This window comes from Etheostoma cragini, chromosome 8 (genome assembly GCF_013103735.1).
Source record: "Etheostoma cragini isolate CJK2018 chromosome 8, CSU_Ecrag_1.0, whole genome shotgun sequence".
Lineage (NCBI taxonomy): Eukaryota > Metazoa > Chordata > Actinopteri > Perciformes > Percidae > Etheostoma > Etheostoma cragini.
In genome coordinates this window covers 24139432-24159732 of record NC_048414.1, presented here as the reverse complement: position 1 = coordinate 24159732, position 20301 = coordinate 24139432, and the positions used below count along the sequence as shown (strand labels likewise).

The 20301-nt window shown below is 39.4% G+C and overlaps 1 protein-coding gene across 3 annotated transcripts; it reads right to left on the bottom strand.

Annotated features, from left to right (window-relative positions):
• Positions 1 to 58: 58 nt before the first annotated feature.
• Positions 59 to 19725, bottom strand: LOC117948625 (BTB/POZ domain-containing protein 10-like). 3 transcript variants are annotated; one of them, XM_034878380.1, is made up of 8 exons: positions 19530 to 19725; positions 12559 to 12815; positions 12064 to 12385; positions 11523 to 11625; positions 6429 to 6549; positions 4202 to 4399; positions 2540 to 2650; positions 59 to 656 (listed from the first exon to the last, which is right to left on the bottom strand). In XM_034878380.1, the coding sequence occupies exons 2-8, from the start codon at positions 12755 to 12757 to the stop codon at positions 184 to 186; spliced, it is 1527 nt and encodes a 508-aa protein (XP_034734271.1). In that variant the 5' UTR covers positions 12758 to 12815; positions 19530 to 19725; the 3' UTR covers positions 59 to 183. The 3 variants fall into 3 exon arrangements, with proteins under 3 accessions (XP_034734271.1, XP_034734272.1, XP_034734270.1); XM_034878381.1 differs by having other exon boundaries at positions 19551 to 19725; XM_034878379.1 differs by lacking the exon at positions 19530 to 19725 and adding an exon at positions 18208 to 18542.
• Between the last annotated feature and the right edge of the window lie 576 nt (positions 19726 to 20301).

Below are 20301 nucleotides of genomic sequence, written 5' to 3'. Positions count from 1 at the left end.
TGGAAGGCCTGCAAGTTTGATAATCAATGCTCACATTATAATTATGTGAAAGTTGTTTGTTTTAGTTATAGTTTAGCATTTCCTAGCTCTGAATTTGTATTAGTGAAATCATGTAAATAAAAGCACTTGTTGCTGTTAGCGTGAACACAACAGTGGAGAGAGGGTTTAAGTGTGCAGCCAGTCTCATGCAGAGGGTGACGGTGTGTCTGGGTCCGGCTCGTAATGGTAAGTGGCCTGAGTGTAGCTGCCGCCATGCTGCTGGTTGCCGTGGGACAGGCTGTGCGTAGTGTCCTGAGCCTGCTGGTTTGGGCCCTCGTAGCCTTGCGATAGCTGGGGGGTCGCATTGTTCTCCGGTCCCTGTCCGAGCCCCAGCTGATGGGGGTTGTTGACCCTTGGTGGCTGTGGCAGAGTGTCCAGCTCGTCCACCTGTGGCCCCGGAGGGTGCATGACCACCAGCTGGTCCTGGGGAATGTCTGCAGCCGCCGCAGCCAGGTTGGTGGTGGACTTGGACTTGACACACTGGAAGTCCACGTGGCGGCTCTTCCCTTCCTCCTTCTCCCAGGACATGCGGATGAAGGGACGCTGGACATAGTTGTAGATGACCTCTGGACGACCTCCAGGACGCCGCTTCACCTTCTCTTTATAGGTTGGGTAGCCTGGAGAAAAAAAAAGAACAAACCCTATTAGACCCTATTATACGCATCTTCTCTACTACCTACACCGGCCCCGCACCCTGTCTCCCTTTCCCTTCCACCTGCCTGCGCAGTGCTGCTGCACATGAGGAGACAGGGAAGGGGCTGATCCTGAGTCACAGAACAGAACAGAACCGAAGAGAGAGGTGACCGTTTTGGCGGCCACAGGAGAGAAATACCTTGCATGCTCGCTGGTCAATACTGGCTACTTTTTACAGAAAGTTGCCAGATTTCTTTGCTGGTCACTTTCGTCAAAAAAAGTCGCTAAGGGGTCTGAAAAGTAGCTAAATCTAGCGAAAAAGTAGCTAAGTTGGCAACCCTGATAACAACCCCCATCGGACTAACGTTACATCTCATACACATGTTGTCCACATGGTTACCTGTCTTAAAGGGAAAGGCTTGGCCGGTAACAATCGTGTAAAAAGAGAATGGTGAAAGTTTACTTTTCTATCAAGTAGAAAAAAGGTTTTAGTGTCAACATTGCAATGTGACTATCCACATGCACACATCAAGATGTAGAGGACAAAACAAAAAATAATGCAGCCCTACTGTGGAGCTCTTTGGGCGGGACATATGAAAAACTAAATGTATACATCTATTACATACAGAAAAAACTATATAACACACTAAAATCCCAAAAATCGTATTAATGGAAACAACTACAGCTATCTTGTTGGAGTTAAAGCAATTGTTTGACATTTTGGAAATACACTTGTTTGCTTTCTTGTTAAGTTAGATGAGAAGAATGGTACCATTCTCATGGCTATACAGTAAATATGAAGCAGAAGCTAGCCAGCCAGTAAGCTTAGCTCAGCATAAAGACTGGTAACCGGAGGAAAAAGATAGCCTAGCTGTGTCCAAAGGTTATAAAATTAAGCTACAAGCTAAAGTATAGCAGTATAAAAACGATTTAAATATTCCTTGTTTTACAAGTAATATTTCGAAGACTCTAGGAAGTGACTGGTCCTGCCCAAGAAATAGTCCGGCACATAACCAACTGTAAAATGTCAAAATATTGCTTTTTATTGGATTTGACATTTCATAAATCATGTTACAAAAAACACACTTTTAGAGAGTATTTTATTGGTGTTCCCTTGCCTAAAAATTCCGCTATTGACACTTTTATGTGGTGTGTAGTGATGTCAAATCATATTTAAAAGCTCGGTAAGGTTCTTACTGTGGCCTTGGGGGGGGAAGTTCCAGTATTTGTCTTTAAAAAGGTGCCTTGCCACACAAAACTTAACTTGCTTTATTTCATATATATGTTAGGTCCATATTTGTTTGTGTTAAGCTGTGAATGTAAAAATGAACTTTTATCTCCTCTGTCAGCTCTAGACACTAAAAAGAGGACGTAATGTTGCCTGAGCTCATTACTATTCATGTATTTGCCCCGTTGTGCTGGGTCAAGGATGCTGATAGCTAGGCTCTCATGGCTAGTTGTAGCCAATCAGAGTCAAGAATTCTAGCTTGTTGAAGATTAATTAGAACTAGCACGAATCGAGCTGAGTCTTCCTGCACGCTTTCTATTCCATGATCTAAAATGTTCTTCCTTCAATGTTTTTTTTTTACTCAGAAAGGTCCCCTGGGGCCCACAGTGTTGTATTTACTACAGTTGGGCTACTGCGATGAAAAACAGCTAAAGACAGACATCTTCAGAAATAAAACAGCCAAGTTATGACGGAGCTTTATTCTTGTGAAATGGCCTATTTGCAAAATAGTGATTGCCCTACTAAATTCTTAAAATTTCCAGAATTCAATTTCTAAAGCAGAAACACAGATAAAACTCCCCAGTACCAATTACATGTATTATTGTGATTGTAAATTCATATTTAGATTAGACTCTGTACCTTCTATTCCCAGACGGATCTTTTTCAGTCCTCTGTCCTTCAACACTGACTTGGCCACATCTCTGTTCTCTATGTACTTGAAGAAGCGGTACAGTTTGGTGCTGTAGATGACTGTTGGGAGAAAAGAGGGCAATTTAATACATTAATCCACCACATCACTTTTAGCAACGGCTGAAGATTTTTGTTATTGTCATTCAATCCCACAAAAGACCAATACTTTCAATGTCTCTCAATACTTGCTGCTTCCTACCCGGAATGTGGCACTGAGTCCCAAGTTGAATGATTACTACTAAAGATATAAATCTTTGGAGAAAAAAAACAGTTTGTTTTTTATAAGGTTTAGTTATTTACTTAAACAGCTGACCACGGTAGTTTCTATCAAACGTAAGTCAAAAAGTTGGTAATAGTGCATTTTGTTGGGGATTTTCAGCAGCAGATGAATCTATCCAGTGCAACAGTGTTCTACTTAATGTGTGTGGAGCTTTATGGCACAAAGGAATAAATACAGGGGTGTGCAAAAATGTGGGCACCTCTAATCAATTAGAATGAATAGTAAATTAAATGAATACAAAGGCCCTATTTACAGTAGTCACTGTCTCCAGAGATCTATTAGTCTCCACTGGGGCCTACTTTGGTTAGCTCCAGGGTCATCAGCTGGGGACCATTGTTCATAGATGTCTCGCCCCTTAGCCCAGATCTCCTGGTGGCAGGGTAGTGAACAGGGACGCCTCCCTGACACTCCCTGCAGCTAACCTTCTTCAGGAGTTGCTTGCTCCCCATGCCTGATCCCATCTTCTCAGCCACAGCCAGAAGCTTGCTTTTTCCGGTTCCCTGACAACTCCAAAAGGGGTCTCGAGCTAGGTTTATGGTTGCCATAGTGTTCCAAGCCAATATCGAAGTGCCAGAAACGGCAGTTTATTGAGGGCCACTTGTGGCTGGCTCCAAAGGGGAGGCAAATCCCCATAGACGCTCTTGTGAAAATGCCCAACAACTGCTGGTCATTTCAGCTAATATTAGTTGAGTCACTGCACTTGAGTAGCTGGCTGTGTGTGTGCCTTTAAGAGAAATACAAAATATCTGACACATAATATGGCTTGCTGTGCTTTTAAATTGTACTAACAGACCCTTTCTAGAAGTCTGCCCTACATATTTTTTTTAGTGTTTAAATTCTAATATTGTATTTAACATTATACATTAGCATTATTAGCACATTAACTAGCTAACATGAGCATAATGAGCACAAAAGTTATGAACCTTAACCAACATGCACGTAACTTTGATAGAGAAGTGTTAACATTTAGAGTGATGATACTTTTGAACAAAAGACGTCTGTCTGAGGTTGTTAGACAGACATACTGAGTACGTTGTTCTGCGGTCCTTCAATGTGGCCCATTTCCTTACACGCTGCAAAAATAATATGGTCTGAGTGACTGGATTTCAATGAATCTTCAAAGCGCCCTGGGTGAATTCACACCTGTACTTAGAGCAGAGCTGTCTGCTTGTGATCGGATCATTCAGGACGGATGCTACTGCCATTAAAAATGTGAAGAATGCACAGTTGCAAAAAGTGTTCATGCCACAGTAGCTGGTTTTCATAAAAGAAGGCATCTTAACCAGGCTTTTGGAAACAGATTCAGTATTGTGATGGTGACAATATCTTACTCTGTGAGTACTCCTCTCCCATCTGTGGAGGGTACTCTTCGTCCCAATCCACCACATCGTCATCAGTCAGCACCACAACGTGACACTCCCTCTCTCCGCTGTGAGCGCTGGCCACCATCAGCGGCAACACCATCTCCTCCAGGTAACACTCAAACTGACGCCGGGCCCCATCATTAGACAGCTCGTGCATTAGGGCGCCTGGGGAGGAACCATGAAGACATCGGTGTTGAGAGAAGACAAAAGAAAGAGAGAGGGCAGCATGTAGAACACCGCTGAAGCAATTACCTGTCCTTCAACAAATAGGATAGCCAAGTACTATTTTTACAAGGTCTTTGTAAATTATAGAGGGTGGTTTAGACCTACTCTATCTGTTAAGTGTCTTAAAATAAATCTTGTTATGATTAAATAGTGTAAATAAAATTGAATGGAATTTAATTATTTAAAGTTTGAGACTATTGTACATAATACGTAGCCTGGAAATCCAGAGTTCTCACGAGAGCAAAATTTAAATTTGCTCAGCGAGTTACTCTTGCATCACGTAATGCCGCTTGTTGTAGCCAAGCTGCACCAATCACATCGGTGTATCTGATATAGGCAGGTCAGAGGCGAGCTAAACAGATGAGGACGGTTTAATCTACCAGCTACCCCGCTGGTAGCTAAGCGTATAGGGCTCTGAATAAGTCTCCCTGTGTGTTGTTGTGATTGGTTGTAGGGTTATCCGATTGCGTGCAGTAAGAGTTTCAAATGCCTGCTTAGTGCTACTTTCATTACTCAATGCCAGACCCTTAACCTTTCAGACTTGGGTCTGGATTTCCAGGCTAAATAATCTGGGTACCACTACAGAAACTAAATCACTATTGTCCTTATTACCTCCTTAACTATCAGACTTGAAATTGAAATTGCATGTCCACTTAAGTATCATTGACGTTTTGGAATCCTGCATTATTATATTTAGATTGAACCAAACTCAGACCAAAAAATTTGAGCACCCAATCAAGCCGTCAGAGGTGCAATTGGCTACATTCATGCCACATACAGTATAAGAACACTGTGTAGAGCTGCTTAAACATTTAAACATAATAAATGTGATTATAATAAACTTCCGAATGCAAACTCTTAAAATATACAAACAGAAAACATGGTTTATTTGTGCAGCCTTAGTTTGGGTCTATCCAGAGCAAATATTGATTTAAAGTAAACTCAAATTAACCACAAAGATCACACTGAAAAGCAACAACTAATGAAATAAAACCCTGAAAAACCACATACTGTTGGTACAATAATAAAACCGGCATGCCTTGGTGGGTTATGTGCCTGCTTAACAAGCATTAGATTTCAAAGCTAATCACTAACTTCTCAGAGCCAAACAAACACACACGGCTGTTGAGCTAAAGCTGTTTCTCCCACACACTCGGAGGCACAAATAAGAGGCACGAACATGCACAAATATTACAAATGCACATGGACCTGCACCAACAACAAATTTCCATGTAAGAGTACTTCAAATATGGAACAACATTGAAAAAACAGTCCCATGAGCCTGTCACAATATATTATGCAGGTATCTAGACTACTGTGCACCTATGATGACAACTAGAAGGTCTGTGCCTAGTTTTAGTTCTAACAGATGGTCACAATTACAATAACAGCTGCAGTAAATGCCATATTTATGTCTATCAACAATATTGTCTGCTGTATTACCCCAACCGGTCGTCAGACAGCGCCTACCAAGAGCTTGGGTCTGTCCGAGGTTTCTTCCCAAAGAAGAAACCTTGCCACTGTTGCACTGTTGCTTGCTCTGGAGGAAACTACTAGAACTGTTGGGTCCCTGTAAATTTTGGAGTATGGTCTAGACCTGCTCTATCTGTAAAGTGTCTTGAGATAACTCTTGTTATGAATTGATACTATAAATAAAATTAAATTTAATTGTATTGTGGACATAATATTGCTGTTAACTTGTTTTCATTTATTAAAATTAAAATAAGGTAGTGGGCTGACTATATGCAAAATATATAATTATGTCTACATTCTGTCTTCAAACACAGGAAACATCTTTTTTTTTTGTTGCTTAATTTAGTATTACAAAAAGGAGGAAAACAACCTTTGCTTTAGAATCACCAAAGTCAACGTGTTGCCAAAACCAGCAACTACATCAGTCTGCAGCTCTAACAGTCCAGACAGTAATTCAACCGCTAAACAACCCACATGTACAGGTTTGTGTACTCACTGAGGTCTCTGCACTTGATGGTGCTGTAGTTGAAGGAGATACAGAGATAGTCACATGCCTCCCTCAGCTCGGGAATGGAAACGCCGTCAGGGCAGCGGATTATCCCCGACTTGTAGTAATCCTGCCATTTTCAGCAGCACGCACACACACACAAATGAATAAATGGGCAGAATGGCCGGCGTTCATGCGTACACAAAAGCATGGGAGAAAAAACAAGACGCCATTATTGGTGCTGCTTCAATCACACAGGCGAGAGAGAGAGAGAGAGAGAGAGAGAGAGAGAGAGAGAGAGAGAGAGAGAGAGAGAAATGGATGGGAAGAGGAAAGAGAGGGATGGAGGGCAAGCTGTGATGAAAGTAAAAAACAGACGTCACACGAGAGAGAGAGAGAGAGAGAGACTAGGAAGAGAAGGGGGAGGGGTGGAGCGCAAAAGCTGACTACGTCACTTTCCCTCCCTGCTCCACTTTCCATCCTCTTGTTGTCTCTGTGCAGCCTGTGTCAAATAAGACACTCACAGTGGCTGTTTGCCAGGAGGAGTTTCTACTCCAACACTAAAAGGCTGCAATGGAAACACGAGGGAGAGACAGGGCACACAAGGACAGAAAGCTTGGACATCACTCACTTCCTTTTCTGTACTTCCCTCACTTTCTTGTCTCCATAATGCATTATGCCATAACCACAGTTAAGTAATTATTACCCCTCTAGTAACGCATTAACAGATCAGAGGCACATTGAGAGCCTAGAAGGAGTTTCAAAATGTTCCATATCCGCCCCTAAGTGAGTCTGATGAAAACTGATGTGTCAGCCCGTTTCAGCCTTGAGATGTTCTTGCATTGCACATCGTCGTGAATGAATAATACAAAGTAATATAAAGATTACGTTATGTTCTGCCTCTGTTCAAAAGTGAATGCAGGCTACAGCTCACAGCAACTTAATACTATAGTTTGTGGCTTTTGTTTGATATTTAGTGTTGGTAAATGGCTTTTTATTGAGTTTCCTCTTAGCGAAATAATAGACACTGAAAGGTATAGGGCCTCCAGGAAAGAAAAGATAGTTTGGTATATCCAGCAATCATGTAGCTAATGTTGAAAGCAGGAAAAGAGTCAAAGGCGGTAACATCCCCCTGTTATAAAGCATTCTACATGTGAAGTATGCATGTAACGTGCTGACAACCTTCCCCCCCAAAACACGGCCCCACACACACACCTACACACATGCAGATCAATCTCAATTTGTTACATAGACGAGATGCCAAACTGTCAGCAGAGCAGTAGTGCCCTCTTCTGGCAAAATAAATCTACAATTTTGTTCCTTTTTGTGTTTGTAAAATAATAAGTGCAAACTAACTGAATAATCAGTTTTGGCTATATTTCTTTTCATTTTTGCAACAACCCAAAACTACTCCAATTCATGCCTTATGACATGGTCCAGGAATTTTTGATCAAGATACATGATAACCTGATTGCAGGGAGCCGGGTTCCATTCAGCCCGAGACTATTTATTTGAGGGATAGAAAAGCACATAAGAAGCTGGGTTCAGACTAGTTAAATAATAGCCAAACAGAAGAGGATGTAGGAATGAAGGGGTGCCTTTAATCCAAGAATATGCTTGTAAAATGGCTAGTCATAGCATTTGAAAATAAAAAGTCATATAAAAAGGTGCAAGATTGAATGTCTACATTATAAAACAGTACTTTCTGAGGGCTCTTAAGAACGATAAGTGGGGTGGTTCAGCAGGTGGGGGATGTGTTAATGTTGTCTATTGTGTGCTTTGTTTGAAAAAGAAAACTAATAAAAATGGTTAATCACAAAAACAAAATGCCAGAATTTAAAGTAGAGTGAGACCTCTTCCTGCAGGCCTCTCCCCTCTTTGTCTAGGCCCTCCCATCAGGTGAGCAAGTGCACGCAGTAACATTTACGAGTACTAGTTATTCATTTCATGAGAATGTGGTGTTTTCTTTGTAAAGCAATTTGAGATTACAAACTGTGAATCAAGGAGTGCTTCTCAATCCTAAGAATGCAAGGAACTGACTTGTGTTCTTAGGGAGAAAGTTCTTGCCAGTTGTTCCTGGAAGAATTAACTCCTAAGGTCACGAGTACAAAAAACGCTGTTGACACCTTAAGTCAAAACATTGTTGCTGGTATTGCACAATACCACAAAGGTGACCTGCAGCGCTTTAAGCAGAAATTAAATGAAAAGAAAGACCACAAAAATACAAACACGTTATGAATCATTTTAAAAAGCTCCGGACAAAAACAAAAAACAAACTCATCTCACTATTGCAATATTATCGATAAAATTAAATAAAATGTTTTGAGCTTTGAATTTCTTTTGTTCAAGTTGATGTACTTGATAAGATGCTGCATGGCTCCAACACCCGTAAAACTATTTATTCTAACAGATAAAATAGCAAATAAAGACAAACAAGATTATCAATGAGAGAAGACTGTAATATAAAACAATCCTCAACAAAATTTACTATAACTGCTTTTTATGTTTTGTTACAGCAACAAAACAATGAAATGCTATCCCTAAACATGATTAATTATTTAGTTTTAGTCCGTTTAAAAAATAAAAGATTAGTGTGCACTGTAAACATGCCGAGGGAAACGGATACCATTGAAAATCTTCCAACCTGGCAGCACAGAAGATCTATACAATTACCACAGTTTTCAAAGTGAGCCCCCATAATCGGGTCACCAATTCAGTATCCCACCAATTGTGAAATATGGTGATAATCTTCCTGTCTGCCACGGAGTTATGTGGTAGAATAATGGTCAGAATATCAATATGATATGAGAGTGATCGCTTGACCTTAGATATTTAATCAAATGTCATCACTTCATCATTTCATGCTATTTTGTGTGAAATTGTCATAATTAGTGTCTGAATCCTTGAGGTATGGCCAAAAAAGAATTTTGTGAGGGCACAGTGACATTGACCACCAAAATTGGTTCATTCTAGAGTCCAAGTAGACGTTAGTGCCAGACAGAATAAAATACCCTCCAGGCCATACTGAGGTATCACGTTCACGAGAATTGGACGAAAGCACAAGATGCAGACAATCCTGATGGTGAAGCAAAGCACTTGCATATTTTCTTGGGTTGTCAAACAATTTTTTTTTTTCTTAATCAAGATGAATTGCTGAAAAGTTAATTGCAATTAATAGATTGAAATTCCATTATTATGCATGGACAGCAATTCTTAACACTGTATCTTGACTGGGAATCAAATGAATGCAAAGAAAGTTACTTTATAAACATGAACAAGATTTGTATATGTTCATTATTTATATATTTATTTACTGTACTGCAACTACTAAATAATTTGGATTACTCGCAGACGTCCAGTGATTAAGTCTTCTACAATGCTGACAGGTCTGCAGTTAGTTGCCACCCATTTCGCAAGAGCTGTAGTATTGTTTTGTAATTTTGTTTGGTTTCATCCAAAGGTAGGTAACTAGCACTCTCACTCTCCAAAATAGTGCTTTGCCTAAGATCACTAGCATCAACCTGAGTCACGTTAACTGTACTATGATTAGTTCGTAGGTGGTAACTCTAGCTTGAAATGCTTTAGTGATATTTTAATTCGGCTTTACACAATGTGCATATGACTTTTGACATGTCTTCTGAGCCATCCAGGTGTTTTGGAAAACAAAAAGCGCCATTCAGAATTGTGTTGCTGCTGTCTTTCTCCATCATGCCTGTAGCAGTAGGATGTGTTACGAGGGAGTTATGCAGCTTGAAAGTAAAGGTGTGGCATAGGGTCAAAATAGTACACTGTTAAGCATGAAGCAAAGCCGAGTGAAGTGTTAAATAACTTAATAAATGGTGGCATGCGATTTTAAAAAAATTAAACAAACGCGCTATGCTCGGCCATTAATCGCATCGCAATTAACGTGTTAATGCCGACGGCCCTAATATTTTCTTTTACACAACTAAACTGAAGAATCCAAACAGCAGGAGAACGTTGATATAGGACTGAGCTGAACATCCCTGTCAGCTAAAGCAGCAAAAATAGACCAATTGAATAGAGGGGTAGAGTGGAAAAGAACTGGTAGAAAAGGAACAGAAACAGAACGAGAAAGGTGTTTGTAGTTTTTTTTAAATGTGTTACATGGCTGTGTTGAATGCTTGATTGTGACTGGTCAATCACAGCATTCCGCGTTATTTCTGTATAGCAGACTGTTGCTATACAACAGATTGTTGCCATAGATGTAGTTTTGATCACAGACTCTGGAGGACCACCTCCATCAGTCCGCAGAAAGAAGCTGGTATAATTTTACGTTTCTAGCTTTCTAACGCTTTTTTGCTTTCTGTACAAAAACTACAACAAAGATATTTATAATATTATGTTTAATATACGGTATTTGGAGAACACGCAACATTCAATTCATTGTTAATAACTGAACTGTCACCAGTAGAACAGAGAAAAACAGAACAAGAAAACAGAAGTTGAAATTGAATAATACACTATTGGCTATGGGAGTGTTTAAAGAAATTTTAAAAAATACGTCACAGTTACGGGCAGAAAACCTATATCAGATGCTGTGGTGTTTTTGTTTCATAGTTTATATGTATATATATTCTAAGGTGTGTCCTATTTACTGGAGCAGTGTATATTTGCATTGCATAAGAACCATATAGGATAGGAATGACTGTTCCAGGTATTAGTCAAACTCTCAGGCGTAACCATTGAAACTGAATTATTGTTTGGAAAAACTTTAGATTTTCGATTGTAAAACTTCTTAAAATATGAATTTATGGTTTAAAAAAAAAATGCCATGGTATAAGCGGGTTAATGCCCTTTGAGGCTTAATTATCAGGTATTAAAGTGGACACCTTGTCTGGCACATATCTTACGTGTAATACGAATGGAAGGATGAAGGGAGATGAGTTGAAGGAGAATCAGAAAGTGAACACAGTACAATGCAGTGTATGTTTCAGGAGGGTTCTGAACTCACTGGGAACAAGAGAGAGGAGGGAGAAAAGAAGAGAAGCAAAAATGTAAAGAAGTATACTGTGTAGCGTATATAGACCTGCTCTGAGCTAGAACCATTAGCCACAGATGAAGAACTAAACTCAGCATTCTCACCAGAATGGCTCTGAAGACAGTGGAGCTGATGCCATCGGCCACCTCAAACTCCCCTTTTTCATTGGGTCGCGTAAAGTTGTTGTCCCGCCCAGAACCAAACATCCTAAAACAAACAACACATTATGAAAAAAAATTGTCTTTTTTAACTTGTGATGCAGGGTAATAGAACAAATTGAATATCTGAACAGACCGGTGATCATCTAATTGTATTTTTTGCGGTTTGTTTCACGTTCTGATTTGCTTCAAAGCTGAAATGGCCCCCAAAAAAATAAAAAATAAACTATCAAAACTACATTTTGGTCTATCAATCATAAAAAAGGTGTCGGCACAAAAGAGGAGGATGGCACTGCTCTATCAGCACTAATAAAGTAAATGCTAGTTTACGCCGCTTTAGTTATAGGAATGGCACTTGGTAGACAGGAGAGAAAGGTTAACAGAGCAAAAGCAATATAATGCTGAAAATAGTTTGATGCATTCAATGCAGTTTATTTCTTATTTTGTAGTTTATTTACCTACATTCAATCTAACTCTTAGTCATTACCTGCCCAGCATGGTGTTTGGTTGAGCTGTGAAGATGGCAGGATCCACAACAAATCTTGTATTATCCACAATAAGCGTTACTCTCTCTCCCAGCCTCAGTCCACTGCGATGCCCTTCTTTACTGCTGAGGTCATACACGTAGATCATATCAGACAGTCCAGGGCCCAGTGTCTTCAAGTGGTGGTCTGCTCCAGGAGGACCCAGGGACCGAGGGATGTGTCCCCCGATCAGGGCCCCTCCAACGTGGGAATACGGAATAGAAACTCTGCGAGGACGAGGACTGGAGGATCTGGAGGATGAGCCTCCATCACCACGTTCACGATCTGTGGGAGAGAGAAGGACACATGAACAACAGTGAAGCAAGCTTTGAGTCAAACAATACATTGATACATCTAGGTTTTAAAGAGATTGGGACAAAACTGTGTATGGCAAGTAAACTGACTTTTGGGCTGTGAAATCAAGACTAATAATAATTTCTTCTTTCTTCTCTCCTCACCATGCTGCCGAGTAGGAGAAGTGACATTCCTGATGCAGGGCGTCAGCTGACTCTCTCCTCTCTCATGGGAGGAGTCACGTGAGCGGTCGCTGGAACGCCGCTGTTGCTCCCGGTAAAGTTCTGCTCCTCCTCTTTCTCTCGCTCCGCCGACGGCACCACTACCGGCACCACTACCGGCACCAGCCCCGTAAAGACTCATGGTGCTGACCTGCTGCTGCTGGTCGCAGTCCAGTACTGACAACCCAAACTGACGGTCACTGATGGAGAAATAAGAGCAATGAAGGGAAATCAAAGTTAAGAACATGTCTTTCATTTCAGCTGAATAGCGACTCAACTTAAAGTCAGATTGGAAAACATTTCACTGAATATTGTGGGAAAATCGTGTGTTCAAATTAGACTAAACCAAAGAGGTTTGTTAAACCAAGAATGTCATGTGGTCTGAATTTGAGTTTTTATAGGATTTATCTAACTATTATTCAGTTTATTGCAACTTAGCAACTCTTATTTAACGACTTCAGTCAACTTGCTCTTGATACAGTTGAATGTTGAAAATGACTTTACTACTACTACTGATGTTGAGCAAAAAGCTATCCAAACTGAAATCCCAAACTGGCATAAAAGTTTGATATGGTCACAACTTGTAGTCCAAGTGGGATGACAATAACTAATTATACAGAAGCAATTTTATGGAACAATGAGAACAGATTACTCAATGCACAGATAGGATCCTCTCTAGGCAATTCAATAATTTATTATTATTAAGGATTAAGGAACAGTTCAAGCAAAATAATCTGAATTGGTCACGGTCTAGGTCACATATGGATGGTTCGGTTCATTTTTGTCTCAGCTGTGAGTCAAAGGCTTATAATAAGAAGAACATTATAGATTTAGTGCTACCTGACAATGATAAAAAACGTGGTGGATAAAGCACTGACTGTGTGCTAGCAATGTGCAACTTAGCTTACGTTGGGGCAATACTTCCAATATGATTCTCAAAGACATGCGGGAGGAGAGAGTGGAGAAGGAAAGAGCAACACCTCCCCACAGCATTTAAACAGGGCATTCCAATCCATAACTAAGCATTTAATGGGTTTAAAACAAAAGATACGCAGTCATGGAGGATGGAAGATTCCAGTATTTGGTTAATTAATGTTCCTTGAGCCACTATAATAACCCCTCTCGCCAATATTTCAGCAACCCAGTATATCCCAAACTGCATTTATTTGCGCATCATGAAAATAGAATGAATAAAGCAGATATGTTCTGAAAAAAGCGTAAAAAGTATGTTTGTTATTGTTATTTTGCACCTAATGTGTTTTATTTTTATCAACACAGTGGCACTATTTCCATCACGATCTGAAATGTTATATGCTGATGATAAAAAACGTCTAGTGCTGGTTGAGCGTTATGTTGATGGGCTTAGTCTATAATGTGGCCATTTTTATGGCCGCATTACAGACTAAGCCTTTTTTTTGAAGAACTGAATTATTTAAAAAAAGATTTGGCAATGGAGTGTTTCATTTATGTGCTTAGTCAGAACAATAGTTACATAATACAGTGCAATAAATGAATTAAAAGCATGTAACAATTGGCAATGACCCCTCTCTGTACCAAAAACTTACCAAACTGAACACTGTTACTACAAAACCATAATATGAATGCATTTTCTGAACTCTTATTTTATAATTATTGCCATAATACAATATAGGATTGCACAAAGAAATCTAGTATACACTGACACAAACAGTTGTGCAAAAATGACTCAGGGTAAAAGGTTTGTTTTTAGAGTGCTGACCTGTGGAACGAGAAGAAAGCCTGTAAAAAGTCTAAAGTCAACTCATTACAGCAGAAGTGTGCTGCAGAAACTATGCTTTCACCAAAATTCCCAACCTAAGCCTCCTTCCAAAATGCCCCAGCATTCATTGGAGTGTGCATCCATGTGAGACATTCACATGATACACTTGAGTAAGCGGTACAGGACGACAAATAGAAAGGGTCTCAACTGTTTACTTGCTCTGGAGACTGTTTTTCAGAGATTTTAGACTGATAGGTATAGGGCTGGGTATTGGAACCCGATACCTTGGTATCCACCGAAATTACACAGTACAAAGTAGTATTGAGACCTCTTCATTCAAATGAAACCTGTTTTTGATCCTTTTTGTACCCACGTCTAGAAAATAAAGAATTTGTACGGTTTTGCATGTAACCAGTCATCGCAAGTTTCTTCAACTTCAAAAATTATATACACTGCTGGTTTGCGAGTAAAAATTAGATCATACTGCAATATTAGATGCTAAAGGTTTCGGTATTGTTATAACAGAGTTTAATAATGGTCCCAAACCGTTTCTAACTAAATTATTATTCAGTTGAATTATGATAAATTACATTCCTGTAGTTGTGTTGATGAATGTATCCATTTCACTTCCACTGCAACAGTTTAGCGGGTTTATCTGATATGCTCTTATACGCCAGAAACATCCAGGTCTCAGTAATTAAGAAAGCCTTGCTCACTTGAGAAGAGCTGCTATGAAACATAATGATGACCATCTGCTGAAGGCTATCAGAGAGAAGGAAAATGGGAACAAGGAGGGGTGGATGGACAGGACGAGAGAGGATTATTTGTTATTTAAAAAAAAATTGAGTTAGCGACGTAGAGCAGGTGTTCCCAAAACTTTCAGCCCACGACCCCCAGAGTAACGGTGCGAGTGACTTGCGACCCCCCCACTATAAACGTATATAAACATTGCGCGCAACCGCGCACGCACTATGGGCGTGAAAATCAAAAGAGCTGTTTCATTTTTATTTATGTGCCTGGTTTTATTTTAAATTTAGCCAATAGTTTTATCTTGTGTTAAAATCATGGCTAACAAATGCTATTTCTAATTTAATCTAGTTTTTACATTTTTTATTGTATTTCTGGAAATCAACTTGCGACCCCCCCTCTCTGGCTCGCGACCCTCCTGTGGGTCCCGACCCCCACTTTGGGAATCACTGACGTAGAGAACAGACTTCTGTACAGCAAATGGCCAGACTCTAAAACAAACCGCTAACACATAAAGCCTTGAACTAGCTCCTTGAGGCAGATTTTGCATGAAGGTTTTATATATACTTTTACACAACATATCAATACAAAATAAATCAAGCGCTTATCAGGTCATGACCCCGAAGCTGAGCAGTTATTACTGAATAACAATCGATCAACTTAAGTCTATTGTTTCAGTGCACCATGAGAGAAGGCTCCCTGAATATTGATGGACATCCTAACTTGTGAACCCGTTCACTGATTGAGTGGCTAATTGGATGGGTAGAGCTAGATAAAGCAGACTAAGAAGTAGCAAGACCAGTGAAAACTATCAACCATGCAGTGTCATTAAGTTGAATTTCCACATATGCCTAAACTAGTTATACCAAGTCAACATCACGGATTAGTTTTTATTTTTTGGTTCCCCATAATGAAATATAATGAGGTAAGGGGACTTTTGCGCCCTTCTACACTTGACCCCAAAAACCAGATAATTTCATTAAATGTAGCAGTGATTTACATAAGGTAGGCTAACTACTAAATTTGTACAATAATACAATAGTTTTTATGAATACAAAGTGCTATGAGGTGTAATGTTTTCTATTTTGAAATAGGCCTATATTCTATTGACCATTAAATTGTCTGTGATGTTGAATATATAGCGGTATAACAGACCGCCCCTATGGTTTGGCATGCATGTGAATCAATGTGGATCAATTGCAAATTTAACAGTCATAGTATGAAACACAGTTTAACTGCTGCTGTTATGCTGTTACGGGGCGCAGCAGTCTGCAGGTTGTTCAGGGAGTCAGGGAGATGCCAATAAAGCAGTCGCAATTTTGAGTACATCCTATTAAATTTACTAACAGAAAATGTTGCACATTCAGATTCTACTCACAAAAGATCACAATTAAAATATGTTGCATTATTGGCATATGGCATAGGTAAAAGGCCTCATGAATTTGTGTTTTTGTTATAATTTGTTTTATAAAACTCAACCTGTAACATGTTGCAGCGATTCAATTCGCTGCAATTTGGTTTTAGAGATTATCTTAAACATATCTCAACCTTTAGACACAGGCTATTGGCCTTTTTTTCCCCTCAACCTTTACGGTAAGATTCTTTAGTTTTATTCACAGTCGATTAATATCCAATATCCAACCCAGGAAGCCAAATGTGAAGAAATCGGATGAACGGTTGTCGAGATATCTGAGAGACACAGACAGAGAATCGCCTTGATTTATAGTTAAATAAATTAAAAATAAATAAATAATAAATATATTGATACATTTTTAACTCTACACAAAAGGGTAACCCTTCAGGTATCAAAGAGTAAAACAAGACCCTGTTCTATTTCAGTTTTTTTAAATACCAGCTTCACAACATTGCTGCAGAATCTTAAAATGTCCTTGAAGACAAAGGTCACCTTAGCAGCTGAGGAAAGGTAGAAATAGACACAAGTGCATGTGCAAACACCTCTCTTTCCGGTTCAGCGTGTTCAGGTGAGCTGTCTGACACACAGAGGACAACTTCCCAGCAAATGACTTACACTGCCTATAACTGAAAATGTGAAAAAAACATCATTCACAGCTCTTCATATAAAGGCAAAGCACAGTAGTCAGGCCTATTATTCATTATATCATGATTATAAAATATATATACGGAAGAGAATACTGTCAAGATGTAAGTCTTCTTTTCCAAACTGCTTCAATAAAGTGATCTAGATAGATAGCAAGATATGACTGATTATAATAGGTTATATGTATAAATAAATAAATAAATACTTTTCATTATATACACAATGAGATTAGAATACTTGGCATAACTGGAATAATAAAAAAAGCGGGTCTTCAAGCCAAATAGTATGGGCAGCCAGTGGCCAGACCAGCCGGCTGTAGGGAACAAAGGAACTGAAGCAGCAATATTTCACTCAGAGCAGGCAGCTCCTATCATCTTTCACATGGCAATGCACTTATACAGAAGCAAAGATTTCACACAAGCCGAAACCTAGAGGGGGCAAATATTTCATATTTCCAATTTTCTTGTTACTTGGTAAAAGCCCCCTGATATTACAGTCACCCTCTTCTTTAGCTGTAAATGGCCTTTATGGTACATACAAAAGCTCTAGGCGCACGTTTAAGGTGCTAAATACAAATACTAGTCAAGTTCACCAACACATCTAAGACACAATAATTCAGATAAAGAGGCATCCTAGCAGTCTATTAAAAGCATGAGGTGAGAGCCCAAGCTGAGGGTCCCATCTATTATTTAGCGACTGCTGACACCAACCCACTGACGTGCAAGGGCAGAGAAGCAGCTCTCTGCAGCAGTCTGGGTTAAAAATTCATTAAAAAGGTGCAAAATATCAACAGGGGAAAACAACCTTACAACAACAATGTTAAAAGCATCCTTTTTTATTTCAGTGAACATTATGGGAATGTATCACATCATGGAACATAAAAGACTGTCATTAAATATATTGTAACTAGTTACTCTCTATTGAGTACCATCAAGGACAATAGTCTATTATAATTACAGAAAATCCAACCAAGAGCCGGGTAGTAACTGTGTATGTAACACAATGACAGAACTAAACCCCGGTGCTTTGAAAGCGGACGTGCACCTACCGGTCGGTATCAGAGGGCCAAGTGAAGACAAAGCAGCAGGGGATGAGCTGCGGGATGACAGAGGCACAAAAGCCTTGCGCTCCTCCGAACAAAGCGGGCTTCCCGGCAGCTTCATCCTTGCTCATTACTTTCCAACTTCATCAGCATCGTTTCGCACACTCAACCTGGATTTTAACTCGTCTATAAAAATTCACGGCTTCGACCCAAAGTTCTAAATGTGTCTCAATGGCGAGGAAGACGCGCGCCGGCTATAGTCACACAGAGTCATCGAAGAGACTAAACTGTGAATGGCCGCGTGCTTGACTGAATCAGAGCGATGCTGCCTTTACGTGCTCCTTGTAAGCTCCCATTTCTGAGTTCTCCATTTGCCATTAATGCATTTCATTGAAGGATGATACTAAGGCCTATGTCAACAACCGCAGGATTTCTTAAGCATAATTTCTTAGAAAACTCCCAATTAAAACGTCATGATCCAGATGAAGCCATTAATAAGTTACTTCCGTCCTTCCCCTTGTTTAATTTTGGAGTCAAATTTTAGAGGTATTCAGATCATGCTGTGTGGGATTAAACATTGGAACATCTGTCTGTCCTACAACACCAACATCACGACTACTTTAGTCACTGAGCTGACTGTGATGTTTTTACTTAACGTTAGCCACACATCAATCATCCATCAAATAATATGCAAACAACACAGTCACAACGTGAAAACTAATTAATTAAAATGACTATACTATGCTTGTAATAAATGTGTATGCAAATACAAGTAAACTGCACAAGTGTATCCCTCAAGATTCAATAAATCAAAAAACAGAGGGGCCCAGATATGTTAAAGTATGACGAAATTTGGTTCCACCTCAGAAAGAGCTTGAGCTTGGTGTAAACGTTACGTTAGCTTAATTTATTAGTGTTAGCAAAGCTACATAAAGTCAACAAAAATGACAAGAAAATTCATAAATTGTAACTAACGTTAATAGTTTCAATATATATTTATTATATTTCAGAAGAAGTAACCAACGTTAGCTAACGTTAGCTAGAGTTAGTTAAACTGATAACGTTAACGTTAGCGCTAAAGGCAAGACTCATTTATTCTGTCTGGAATGTCTTCAGAATTTTTGGGCTAACGTACGTTACCGAATACAATTCAATTCGACTGTTTTTGCTTATGAAAAGGGAATTTAAAAACTATGTAAAAAGCCAAAAGTCACTCGACATGGTGCTTTATTTGACTTTAGTGCGAGGAGGATTTTAGACTTTTTGGTTAGCCTGGTAACTTTGTATTAACCTCTAGATTAAGCTAGCGTATCGTTAAGGTTAAATACCTTGCCAGTACATTTCTTTACCTCCTTGCGTTACATAACGATTTGTCCGGTTGCTGAAACAGTCCGCTGTGGTATCATCTTAGTTGGTGTAAGACAAAAGACAAGAGTTTTCGCAGAAACCCCCGTTTACTTGAACTACACTTGGCTGTGGATTCTTTGTTTTGGTTTGAGAAAGCTGAACTCGCGTGAAACATATCGCGAGACAATCGTACATTCCAAGGGACAACCCCCCCGGCAATCACACATAAATCACACACGCACACTCGTCTTTTAGCATGCATGTACATGCATAGTGTTGACATTTGTGAATATAAAAACAAAACAGCCTAATTAAAAGCAATGTTATCCAATTCATTCATGCATTTATTCATTCATATTACAACACAGACTTTGACACAGCTAGCCTATATGTCTAGGCCTACTTATAAAGATAAAACTTCAAAACATTTGGCTACATATAAAAATATTAAATAGCCTATATAATTTTATTTTATATTTGAACTAAATGAAATTGAAATGGAAGACATGCATACCCTTTGATAGAGGCATGCCACATCATAAACAGGTCCAACTGCCTTCCTTCAGTTTAATAAAGTAGCCTAGAAGTAGGCATAGCTTTGACAGTTACCATCATTTGTTCAAGAAAGCACTATATAGCCTATAGCCTACGACACAAAAACGTTGCCTTATCAAACCAGTTAATAAGACAGTTTCATAAATATAATAAATAAAAAGAATTAGGCCCAGTGAAAATGTAAAAGGAGCAATAGAA